This window comes from Silurus aristotelis (assembly GCF_946808225.1).
Source record: "Silurus aristotelis genome assembly, chromosome: 1".
In the NCBI taxonomy this organism is placed as follows: domain Eukaryota; kingdom Metazoa; phylum Chordata; class Actinopteri; order Siluriformes; family Siluridae; genus Silurus; species Silurus aristotelis.
The window spans coordinates 12,696,367-12,709,569 of NC_139574.1; the positions used below are offsets into that span (position 1 = coordinate 12,696,367).

General features: G+C 42.0%; 1 protein-coding gene across 2 annotated transcripts in view; it reads left to right on the plus strand.

Moving 5' to 3' along the window:
* kcnh2b (potassium voltage-gated channel, subfamily H (eag-related), member 2b) overlaps positions 1-13,203 on the plus strand; it is a 256,890-nt gene that overhangs the window by 228,665 nt on the left and 15,022 nt on the right. For both annotated transcript variants that reach the window (XM_083544768.1, XM_083544769.1), the window contains one exon: positions 9,510-9,923. In XM_083544768.1, coding sequence (XP_083400894.1) covers positions 9,510-9,923 — 414 coding nt within the window. The remainder of the gene's footprint in view (positions 1-9,509; positions 9,924-13,203) is intronic.

Here is a 13,203-nt window from a genome sequence, read left to right on the forward strand (position 1 = left end):
ACCCTACTATATTCGTGTATAGGGAATGCGAGGCAAAGGTATGGGCCACATATGGGGTCTCCCAGGACCTAGACACATCGGTGTGTATGGTCGAAAAAGAATGGTAGGCCCCGGGGCGAAGGCTGTGGCACGGGACGCAGGAAACTCTCATGCAGATTGCTGGGAACGTGTTGCTTCCGCATTCTCATCAGGCCAAGCTATCTCTAGCTTAGCAACAGCCCACATAACTACCTCCAGGAGCTCCTCAAACAGCACAGCACTTTATCCTAAAAGGGAACCTAGTTTTTCTGTTGCTAAATGACAGTGTTGTTCAAATATGGCTATATAGAGAGTTAAACTGCATGCATTCTGTACTCAGATATAACTACAGGCTTACAGGGTGGAAATTTTAGAAAACCAATAATAATGTATTAAAATACTTGAAATGAAATCCATATTTGAAATATAGTAGTATATGTGTGTGTATGTACAGTATATATACAGTATATTTTCATAGTATTACAATAATCCCAGCAGGACACTCCTTTGTCTGAAAATGCAACATGTATTCTTTTAGAAATTGATTTAAAACAATTGCAAAGAAGACAATAATCCCAAAATTATCTTTCCATCTCCACAAATAAATGTCTTATTTATTGTTAAGATGTATGTGCAATTCAATTTGCATTCAAGATGCTGCTTGAGTCTTGTAATCTAATGAGCATTAATGAATTAGAGAGTTTTTTACTCTAATATTTGTTTCTAAGTAGTTCCTTCGTGACAGTACACACACACACACACACACACACACACACACACACACACACACATATATATATATATATATATATATATATATATATATATATATATATATATTTATATATATATATATATATATATATATATATATATATATATATATATGTGTATATATATATATATATATATATATATATATATATATATATATATATATATATATACAGTGAGGAAAATAAGTATTTGAACACCCTGCTATTTTGCAAGTTCTCCCACTTAGAAATCATGGAGGGGTCTGAAATTGTCATCGTAGGTGCATGTCCACTGTGAGAGACATAATCTAAAAAAAAAAATCCAGAAATCACAATATATTATTTTTAAACTATTTATTTGTATGATACAGCTGCAAATAAGTATTTGAACACCTGTCTATCAGCTAGAATTCTGACCCTCAAAGACCTGTTAGTCTGCCTTTAAAATGTCCACCTCCAATACATTTATTATCCTAAATTAGTTGCACCTGTTTGAGGTTGTTAGCTGCATAAAGACACCTGTCCACCCCATACAATCAATAAGAATCCAACTACTAACATGACCAAGACCAAAGAGCTGTCCAAAGACACTAGAGACAAAATTGTACCTCCACAAGGCTGGAAAGGGCTACGGGGAAATTGCCAAGCAGCTTGGTGAAAAAAGATCCACTGTTGGAGCAATCATTAGAAAATGGAAGAAGTTAAACATGACTGTCAATCTCCCTCGGACTGGGGCTTCATGCAAGATCTCACCTCGTGGGGCCTCAATGATCCTAATCAGCCCAGAACTACATGGGAGGAGCTGGTCAATGACCTGAAAAGAGCTGGGACCACCGTTTCCAAGGTTACTGTTGGTAATACACTCAGACGTCATGGTTTGAAATCATGCATGGCACTAAAGGTTCCCCTGCTTAAACCAGCACATGTCCAGGCACGTCTTTAGTTTGCCAATGACCATTTGGATGATCCAGAGGAGTCATGGGAGAAAGTCATGTGGTCAGATGAGACCAAAATTGAACTTTTGGGTCATAATTCCACTAAACGTGTTTGGAGGAAGAAGAATGATGAGTACCATCCCAAGAACGCCATCCCTACTGTGAAGCTTGGGGGTGGTAGCATCATGCTTTGGGGGTGTTTTTCTGCACATTGGACAGGGCGACTGCACTGTATTAAGGAGAGGATGACCGGGGCCATGTATAGCGAGATTTTGGGGAACAACCTCCTTCCCTCAGTTAGAGCATCGAAGATGGGTCGAGGCTGGGTCTTCCAACATGACAATGACCCAAAGCACACAGCCAGGATAACCAAGGAGTGTCTCTGTAAGAAGCATATCAAGGTTCTGGCATGGCCTAGCCAGTCTCCAGACCTAAACACAATAGAGAATCTTTGGAGGGAGCTTAAACTCCGTGTTTCTCAGTAACAGGCCAGAAACCTGACTGATCTAGAGAAGATCTGTGTGGAGGAGTGGGCCAAAATCCCTCCTGCAGTGTGTGCAAACCTGGTGAAAAACTACAGGAAACGTTTGACCTCTGTAATTGCAAACAAAGGCTACTGTACCAAATATTAACATTGACTTTCTCAGGTGTTTAAATACTTATTTGCAGCTGTATCATACAAATAAATAGTTAAAAAAATCATACATTGTGATTTCTGGATTTTTTTTTTGAGATTATGTCTCTCACAGTGGACATGCACCTACGATGACAATTTCAGACCCCTCCATGATTTCTAAGTGGGAGAACTTGCAAAATAGCAGGGTGTTCAAATACTTATTTTCCTCACTGTATATATATAGGAGTTACACTATGATTTTTTTTATAGACAGTACATAGACAAATAAATGGCTTGTGCAGTGAAAAAGCAGTCTTTCTGAAGCAGTATAAAGATTTTTTTTTTTTTTTTTTTTTTTGGTTTCAAGGTTCTCAGATGTTTTTCAGCCAAGGACCCCTTCAACTGTAAAATGGGTTTTGTTGAATCACAAACCAAAATCTTAATCATTGAGAAGGCAGAGTACAAACAGCATCAAACATCAAACCAAAAAGTCTAAGAGGGCTGTCAGAGTACCGGCATGGATGTAGCTAACAGGAGAATATAGCTAAGAACTTACGTAATTCAAGAGAAGGGTGGTCATGTTGAACTACTGTATGACAGTTATTTATGTGTGACTATATTTTATGATAATCTGAAAAATAAGTAAAATAATATTTCTTAATTTCTATCCAATATTTGCTGTAACATGTCTTTCAACTGACAAAGCATATTAGGTTCAAATTGTTAGGTCCAATGCAATTCAAGTGGTCAGTCAAAAGTAATCAGAAGCCAAGGTTTGTTTGATTGAAGCAATTAGAGATTCAAGCAGTTGATAATTAAAATGGGAGAAGATCTCCAACTTAAGTAGATGTGCCATGTGTACACAAACAATGCAAGCAATTTGGTTCCTCAGGCAGCTGTATAATTTTAATGAACAGATTATTTTAAAGGTTCTATACAGTATATACTCTAGTATTGTCTGTGTGCTATAACTTGCAAACGTCTATATGCATTTATACATGTAACACAATACATTAACTAATTTCCACTATGGGAGGTTGTTTGCTAGTCAAGGCTTCATTTTTAAATTACTGATTGAGAAGTAAAAAATTATTATGCAATCAATACCTAGAATATAGTGACATTGTAAGGCTATGAAATAGGGTTGAAATGAAATGCAATCTATTTAAAATGCGAAACATAGTTAAAATCCATTAGGAACTTATGTGGCTGGCCGAAAGTTTGTTTAGTCTTTGCCTCGCACTTTGAGCACATACACAACAATGCCAGTGGTATATAAAAAAAAAAAAAAAAAAAAACTAGAGTTAGCAAAGTGTCACTGTGTCACTCCGACCGGAAATAAGATTTGTTTTGCCCATACATGAAAACGCTAAAGAATCCATAGCATTAGCATTAGCCGCTAACCAGGAAGTGCCTGCCGGCTAACGCTAGTGCTATGGATACTTTAGTTTTTTTTATCCAGCTTCAAGAATTTCTCTTAAAAGGAGAAAATCCTGACAATTCCATATATCGATAGAATGAATGAATGAAGGATGGATGGAATGAATGAAGACATTTGTAAAAGTATGCTGAAATAGGTTAATTAACAGTTAAATAACAGTTAAGTAGATCATATCTTTAGAAAATTAAATATTAAATGTAAAACACACTCACTTGCAAACACATCTGTATTACCCAAATGGGGTCTTAGAAATGTAAACTATTTGATTAAATCTTTCCATTTATGAATTTTTATTTCCATTTTTTTTTTCCACCACTTTAAGTACAAACGCCGGGTTAGGGCGAAAGGAAACTTTCGTGAGCCCAGGGGCAAACTGTAAACAGGACGGACTGACAGACAGGGCTTGCAGCTCGCTCACACGCTTAGCAGTCACTAGAGCCACAAGCAGTGCCATCTTAAGAGAAAGAAATTTCAGCCCTACGCCATCCACCGGCTCGAAGGGGTGATGAGAAAGGGCTTCCAAAACCAAAGACAGGTCCCACTGAGGCACTAACCGCCGAGACACCGGCCTCTTACGGCGTGCACCTTTCATAAACCGGCTAATCAAAGGGTGCCGACCCGCAGGTTCGTTATTAAACCCGACATGACACGCAGAAATAGCTGCCAGATACACCTTCAAAGTAGAAAAAGCTTTCCCTTTATCCAGCAAATCCTGGAGAAAGCACAAAATGTCTCCCACAGAACACTGGAAGGAGACAATGTGTCCACGGCCACACCACTCCTCAAAAATTCGCCATTTATTGTCATAAAGCGTGCGAGTAGACGAGGCCCTGGCACTCTGGATAGTGTGTGTAACCGATTGGGGTACACTGCCACACTCAAGTTCCACCTCTCACGGGCCAGGCCCAGAGAGCAATCCTGTCCGGGTGCGGATGATAAATCTCCACGCCCGCCTGGGACAGAAGGTCCCTCCATGGAGGGAGTGGCCACGGTTGATCTCACAGTAGCTGAACTATTTCTGCGATCCAGTGTCTGGACGCCCAATGTGGAGCTATCAGAATCAGTGACAAGCTGAGTTCTCTGACCCTGGCCAGGGTGGGGGGAAATCAAGCTCAGTGGAGGGAAAGCGTAGAGATGAATGTTTGGCCACAGGTGGGCTAACGCATCTACACCCAACGGTGCATCTTCGTCCCTTAGATAAAAGAACAGAGGACACTGAGCGTTTTCTCGCGAGGCGTAGAGATCTACGGCAGCCCGGCCGTATCTCTGCCATATCTGCTCCACCACCTGGGTGTGCAGTTTCCATTCCCCGTACAGGGGGTTTCCCCTGGACAACAGATCCGCACCCTTGTTCCATATGCCTGGAACATGAGTCGCTCTGATGGACAAAAGCCTCGTGTCGCACCACATTATCAGTTTCCTCGCTAGCTGATGCAGCTGGAGTGAATTGTCTGTTTTTACCAACACATGTCGGTCCTTTATGAAAGGCAGAAATGTTTCAGCGCTAGAAATACTGCCAACAACTCCAAGTAGTTTATATGTCTCAGGATTAGCTGTGGAGGCCAAACACCGTTCACAGCTCTGCCCATAAGGGTCGCACCCCAGCCCGTCAAAGATGCGTCCGTCATCATAGTAACCCTCGACGACACCGCCCCCAAGGGAATCCCCGACCGAGGAGTCACGGGGCATCCCCATTGGCGGAGCGCTAAGACGCACGCATGTGTTATTTTGACCAGCCGATTGAGATGACGTCAGGGACATAAGCGCAACCGCGCGACCCATCTCTGAAAATCTCTCATCATGAGAAGTCCCAGACGCACCACAGAAATCACTGGCACGTAGGCACACTCGGAACGGGACCATTCTGAATGAATATTTTCTCAGGTGCTTGTTTAACACACGCAAATCCAAGATCGGACGAAGAGATGTGCTTCCTCTCTTCGGGATCACAAAGTACCGGGAGTAAAAACCCTGACGGCTTTTTGTCTCCGGAACAACTCTGATTGCCCTTTTGCTCAAAAGAGAGTCGATCTCGGTCGTTAGGACGTGAGCCGACTCTCCTTCGGCCACCGAGACCAACACACCGTTGAATCTGGGTGGTTTAATTGCGAATTGAAGCCTGTATCCCCGTGAAATCGTGCTTAATACCCACGAAGGAACAGCGCATGCGCGCCAGTTGACGAGGCGCGCAGAAAGGGAACCCCCGCGTACACAACTCTGGTCGCGCGTTGATGATGTCACAACTGTCGCCGCGCTGGGCTCCGCTTCTTCTTCCGTTCCTCGGGGCGGGGCTTGCTGTCTGCCGAGATCCGATCTTGTACTCCTCGCGTAATCGGTCTGCCTCTCGCAGCCTCGGCTGCAGCAAAACCCCGTCGCGCTGGCTGAGACAGAGGTTGAATGCTTCGTCCTCCTGTTTCCTGAGAGTGCTGGTTTCTCTCATCTTCTCTAGAGCTGGACCGAACAGACCTTTAGCGGGGTCATAGGCAGCATCCATGACTTCCGCTTTCTGTGTGTCACCCAAGCCTGAGGTTAAGCCACAACGCTCTCTCACCTGACACAGCCAAGCCCATCACGCGGCCGCAGCCCTGAACTGTGCCTCGTGAAGAGCGGAGAATTAGGTCGTTCACCGCACAGATCTCGTCCCAAAGTACCGGGTTAGGTACTCCCGTGTCAAACTGTCGTCCCATTTCCTCTAAAATCTCCGCCTGGTACGCGGACAGCAAAGTCACCGCATTTAGCAAGCACACTGACTGCGCTGCGTATTTATACATCCTCTGATGGAAGGACGCCGTTCATCTCTCGATTTTCCCAGGCAGCGCAATTTAGGAGGAGGCAGATATAGAACGCCGGTTTGGATGGAGGTGATAAGCCACCGAAGGCTCCACAGCTGGGGGTCTGGCAAACCCCAGCTCCTCCATATCCCTTGAATCTTGCTCTTGAAGGGGCTAGACCAGTAACGAGACATCTCCCTCATGCAAGCTGGCACGGCGGGCAGGAGCTGTCTAGCAGCGGGTTGAGCAGGCGGCAGCCTTTTCCCGTCGTAAAGGTCTCTCACAGCTCCCTCCGCATCCTGGGCCGGGGGCCAAGCTGGTCCTCGTGCAGGTTACCTTCAGCCTGTGAGGTTGCATCGCCCGTGCTCTGGGGTCTTGACTGTTGGGCTGGGAAGGGACCACTGTCGTCCTCATCCTCATCCTCCATATCCAAGTCGAGGAGGTCTGAGTTCGCATCTGCGTCCTCGTCGCACGGTCGTTCCTCATCCTCCGCGAGGAGGTTATCAAACAGAGGCGGCATGACCAGCGATTCGGCCTCCATCAGGTCCGCCCAGCTCGTGGTAGCTCGCGGCTGATGTTCGACGGCCGTAGAGCTCGCGGCGGCGCCAGACAGACACGGGTCCTGTTGGTTAGCCACCGCTACTCTCAGCCATCTCTTCAAATGTTTCACCGGCATCGACGCGCAGTAAGCGCATGCTTGCGGGTCCTCGAGCGACGTTTGAGCGTGCTTCGGGCCCATGCACGTGATGCACATCGGGTGAGGGTCCCTGCCCGAGATGGTTGCTCCACATGATGATGGACAGGTGTGGGGGATGATCGTCGACATGGCTGAGTACGGGAAATATTAGACTCGTCACAACACGTCAGTCTGCCGATGTTCGCAGGGTAGTTAGCCCTCCGAAGGGTTCTCCTTGACACGCTAAGCCTGTAATAGCCTGACGCTACTACCGCCCTACCATGTAACTTAATACCCAGCAGGTTGGAATAGGAATAGCTCGCCTTGACGCAGACGCTATTCCGTGACGTCGCTCAGCATGATTCCGTACGACTGACCTCGCGTTCGGTGGCGGAATCCAATGACGGCCCGCACGATGAACGGTTAAGCGAAACCAGCCGAGAACTGGAAGTGCTGAGAGAGCTTAGTGTAGTCCCTCACGGGAAGAAAGCGCTAATGATGTTAGAAGGAGTCGACCTGAGGGATAAAGGTGGGGCGGAGCCTGATCTCAGGTCGACCTGTCTGTCAAGACAGACGTGGTGTCATAAGAGCTTCCGTAGTTGGTCACGCCCAAAGTGATTCCCATAGTGAAACACCGAGCGAAGTTAGAAAAATAACTCTTAGTTTAACCAAGTCCACAAACAAAAATATAATAATTTACAATAGCATTTTTCTTTTACTATGCATGTTACTTTTGGCATTCCTTGCCTTGAACAATCCCCTTCAAATCTGCATCGTATTCCGTTGTTGCCACTCGAAGCAATTCTTTCACATGGGTGTCAATCAGAACAGATCGATGCTTTGATTTCACGTGTTTCAGGGTAGAAAACACAGACTTTGTGTTTTTTTTTTTTATGTGCGTGTTCACTTCGCTTAAGTTCAATACGTATTTGAATCAATACGGTATTTTCGTCAAATGCGCATGTGCGTGAGATGAATATACCGCAGGGGTGGGCAATTAATGTTTTACAAGGGGCCACATGAGAAACCTGAATTGTGTCAGAGGGCCACACCAACGATAATATTTTAGGGATGCACCGAAATGAAAATTCAATTCAAAAGTCAATAAAATCCATAATTTTTTGTGTTATGCCTTTTGCCTTGGCACCATCACTGGAAAACTTTCCTTCCTTTTCAAAAACGTCCTCTACAGATGGAGTGCGCATGCTCGGATTGACTTTACTTTTCTGCGCCGCATTCTTCTCATATTTAGAATGGCAATTGGGATGTTTGGATTTCAGGTGATGAATTAATCCCGATTTGGAGAAACTTTTTGCAGATGCACCCCCTCTTGAAATTTCAGCATTGCATGTTTTGCACATCGCTATCCGCACACCGCAGACATGTTGGCTCTTATCCAGATAACTGTGTGCTGGCTGCGCTTTTTTATTGCATCATTACAATTGTGTTTCTTCTGCTATACTGCAAAGTTTCCCAGTAGGGGCAAGCTCATTCAAGTCTTAAAATACCGTATTTAAGTCAAGCGAAGCAAGCACATTAAAAAAAACAAACAAACACAAACTTCGTTATGAATGTAAGAGCCGCATGAAACCAGCCAAAGAGCCGCATGCGGCTCAGGAGCCGCGGGTTGGCCACCCCTGGTGTAAATGGTTATGATCACAAATGTAAACAATAATATACTGCATTTATAAAGAAAAAAACGACAAGCAATTTTATGGTTTGCATTTCTTCCTTCTAACTGTACTGAAATTGTACAGAACCGTGACTTAAAGACCCAGGTAGGTACCGAACCGTGAATTTTGTGTTCCGTTACACTCCTACTATCAAACACAACTGAAAACTGCACTCTTGTGTAAAGAAAAGAGGTCAAGCTCAAAGTAATCGACATTAAGCTGATAATTGTCTTAGTAACAAGTCATTAATCAGAAAATAAGCAGTTAAAACAAATGCACTCCTGAAAGCTCCTGTGCCACCATTTGCTTGTTTACTTCTGCTCCAGTGAAGTGTTTGGAGAAAAAAGCTAGAAAAAGGGTAAAATTGTCTGGCTATACAAAATTTGATTATAAACAGAATTAAGACCGACAGGGAGAGAAGGAAAAGATCAACAGCATTTGTTTAATACTTGTTAACTTGTTAAGAATGTTTTTGGTAAACCATTAAAAGCTTAAAATTTCACCCAGGAGTGTACTTTTCAAGGTGAAGTTCTTTTAAATTCTAATATAAGTGGCTTTCCAAGAGAATAATATTTACACTAATTCATCATTGCCTTAAAAACATGCCAACTTGTGTTTACCCAGGTGCTGTCACTAGGCGCCGATGTCCTTCCCGAATATAAGCTCCAGGCACCACGCATTCACAAGTGGACTGTGCTGCACTACAGCCCTTTCAAGGCGGTGTGGGACTGGCTGATTCTGCTGCTGGTGATCTACACTGCTATCGTAACACCATACAGCGCCGCCTTCTTGCTTGGCTCGGAAAAAGAGAACAATACCTGCACTTACTGCCAGCCACTTAACAACGTGGACCTTGTTGTAGACATCATGTTCATCATCGACATTCTCATCAATTTCCGCACCACTTACGTCAACGCCAACGACGAGGTGGTGAGCCACCCACTGCGTATCGCTGTGCATTACTTTAAAGGCTGGTTCCTCATCGACATGGTGGCCGCCATCCCCTTCGACCTGCTCATCTATGACAACGGAGAGGAAGTGAGTTTGCCTTTAACCAATCAATTAACCATCCGTTTTAGTATAATTATTAAATAATTATATTATTTACCTACAGAGGTGGAAAACTAAAGTACAATTCAGAAATTGTATTTTATTACATACAATACTTTATTATTTATTTTTATTTTTAAATTTCCTTTTGCAATAATTATTAAAGCTAAATACCTGTAATATAATTACCCTATTTTTCGGACTATAAGCCGCTACTTTTTTCCCACGTTTTGAACCCCGCGGCTTAAACAACGAAGCGGTTAATTTATGGATTTTTCTTGGGTTTTTCCCGTTTTTACAAAATCCAAGCCAAAAACTGTGTGACGTAATATTAGATCAATGAAATTTTCGAACGGAAACGAAAAAACGCACCTAACGGGAGAAAAACTTCCACCAGTGGCGCACGATGATGCCAAAAGATAAACTTCCCAGAGAAATACAGTGGTACCTTGACCTACGAGTTTAATTCATTCCGTGGACGAGCTCGCATCTCAATTTGCTCACACATCAAATCAGTTTTCCATATTGAAAATACTTAAAATGGCATTAATCCGTTCCAACACCCAAAATGACACCCCGTTGTTATGTTTCATGTTATTAAATTGGAAAATACATTTCTAAATAACAAATATTGTATAAAAACATAATAGAAAGAGTATGTAAAGATATAATAAGGTTTTATTCAGTGTATTTTCCTTGGAGATGAGACGACTAGAGCTAACGAAAACGGGCAGTGGGGTGTGTGTGTGTGTGTGTGTGTGTGTGTGTGTGTGTGTGTGTGTGTGTGGAGGGGGGGGTAGAGGCAATAAGCGGAGGCGGAGGGAAAACTCGTTTTTTACTATCACTCCTGTACACTACGTATCCCTAAACTTTAAAATTTTTACTTTTTCCTCTTTGCTTATCTTAATTTTCGTCACAGTCTTCGCTTTCTGGCTTCGCTTCGCCATCTAGCAGCGGCGTCTCGAGCTCGTACCTCAATTTTTTGCTCGCATAACAAAGCAAAAAAATCGACAGAGTGACCGTTCGTACCTTGGAAAACTTGTACATTAATGCACTCGTAGGTCAAATTACCACTGTAGTTGTGAAAGGAAGGAGAAAGACAGTGAACAATGACTTACTTGGTAGGCTACTGTTTAGATACAAGCCGTTGTAACGCGTTGAGTCAGGGCGGAGGGAGAGCTCACTAAAACTTCAGTTGCAACAGAAATCAAAGAATCAAAGAAACTTAGAAATGAGCATCAGAAAATAAAAAGGACATAATCCTCGGTCTCCACACACGCAGTAATAGCGGAAGTATGCAGTGACATGCTGTATTCCCAAAATACTGCTATGCTCCTAATTGAAGCACCACATATTGCATTTAGTGTCTTTCGTTAAAGCCTGTGTAAAGTTCATTAGTTTCAGTGTAGACATACACTGAAACGGCTTATAGACAGGTGCGGCTTATTTATGTTAAAAATAAATTCAGTGGGTGAATTTTATATAAGGGTGCACTTTATAGTCCGGAAATTACGGTACATTTCCAGGAAAGACATTTTTGTTGAGACTTTCTAAAGATCTCTATTTCTTTCATCTCATACAATGACTATGTGCTATACATCAGTAATCTGGGTTCCATTTAATACCCATTCATTTGAGTTTAGCTTCTAATTCAGATCAACAATGTAGTACTGTCAAGAATTGTCCCCAAATAACAATTTCATTCACATTCCCATGCCACACAATGTACAAAGCTTTATAGCTATTGGTATGATGAAAATAACTTTAAACTTCAGTGCTGAAGTGCCGATTTTGAGCAAATAAAACAAGACATCTCCTTTGCCTGGGTGAAATGCATGCTCATATAGTAGCAATAACATGCTACTAATAACTCTTATTTTATTTTTGGCTGAAGATGGGCATGAGCATTGATTGGGCAGCAAGTTGAAGTCTATCACTTAAACTGAACAATATATTCAGGCAAAATGGACTCAGGTTATAATATGGTAAAAGAAAAAATTATAATAAATCTGTTAAACTTTTAGGACCCATTGGCAGAATTACTTTTCTGAAGTTTGACTGTACTTACTCTATTAATAGTTACGATATAATAGTGTTACATAATGTGGCTTTTTTTGTATCTGCATTCAGTCTTTTATGTTTGGATTTAAACCTGAAGTAGTATGGTCTAAAACAAAAGCATTTGTGTGTGTGTGTGTGTGTGTGTGTGTGTGTGTGTGTGTGTGTGTGTGTGTGTGTGTGTGTGTGTGTGTGTGTGTTTACATATATACCTGTACATTTCTTTCTTTCTTTCTTTCTTTCTTTCTTTCTTTCTTTCTTTCTTTCTTTCTTTCTTTCTTTCTTTCTTTCTTCCTATAATTCTGACAGTTCATCAACCTCAGCTGCATCACTTATTTGTTAATTATTGGTTTCATTTTGAAATGTACTTTAAACATTGCTTCCTGCTCATAAACCCAATATTCATATTTGTGTTTATATCTGTTTAGAAAATATTATAAACCATTCTGAATAACAATTAGAATTGTTTACGTCCTGTTTATTTACTAATATGCTTTTAAGTCGAATAGTTGAATAGTAAGCTAAAACTTTAAGGGGTAAAAGAGTGAAATAGACTGTAAATGATTACAGCACCATCAAGTTTTCACCATTAAAACTAGACTGCTGTGAGGAAAGAATTTAAGCTTTCAACTCCAACGCTGCATGTATTCGTGCCCTGAGGAGGAAAACTAGGCTTCACGCCAAAAATCTAATCTCTTTGAGATTTATTTGTTTTATTGATATAATGACCTTTGTGATATATGTAATTACTAGGAATGAACAGAACGTTGTGTCAACACATGTAGAACTCAGGGGAATATTTATTTCTCGAAGTATATCTCCCAGCATGCCTCAAAAATGGACATAACTCTTGCTGCTAGTCTCTCTCTCTCTCTCTCTCTCTCTCTCTCTCTCTCTCTCTCTCTCTCTCTCTCTCTCTCTCTCTCTCTTTTTTCTATCTATCTATCTATCTATCTATCTATCTATCTATCTATCTATCTATCTATCTATCTATCTGTATATATATGTGTGTGCATATATACAGTGAGGAAAATAAGTATTTGAACACCCTGCTATTTTGCAAGTTCTCCGACTTAGAAATCATGGAGGGGTCTGAAATTGTCATCGTAGGTGCATGTCCACTGTGAGAGACATAATCTAAAAAAAAAAAATCCAGAAATCACAATATATGATTTTTAAACTATTTATTTGTATGATACAGCTGCAAAAA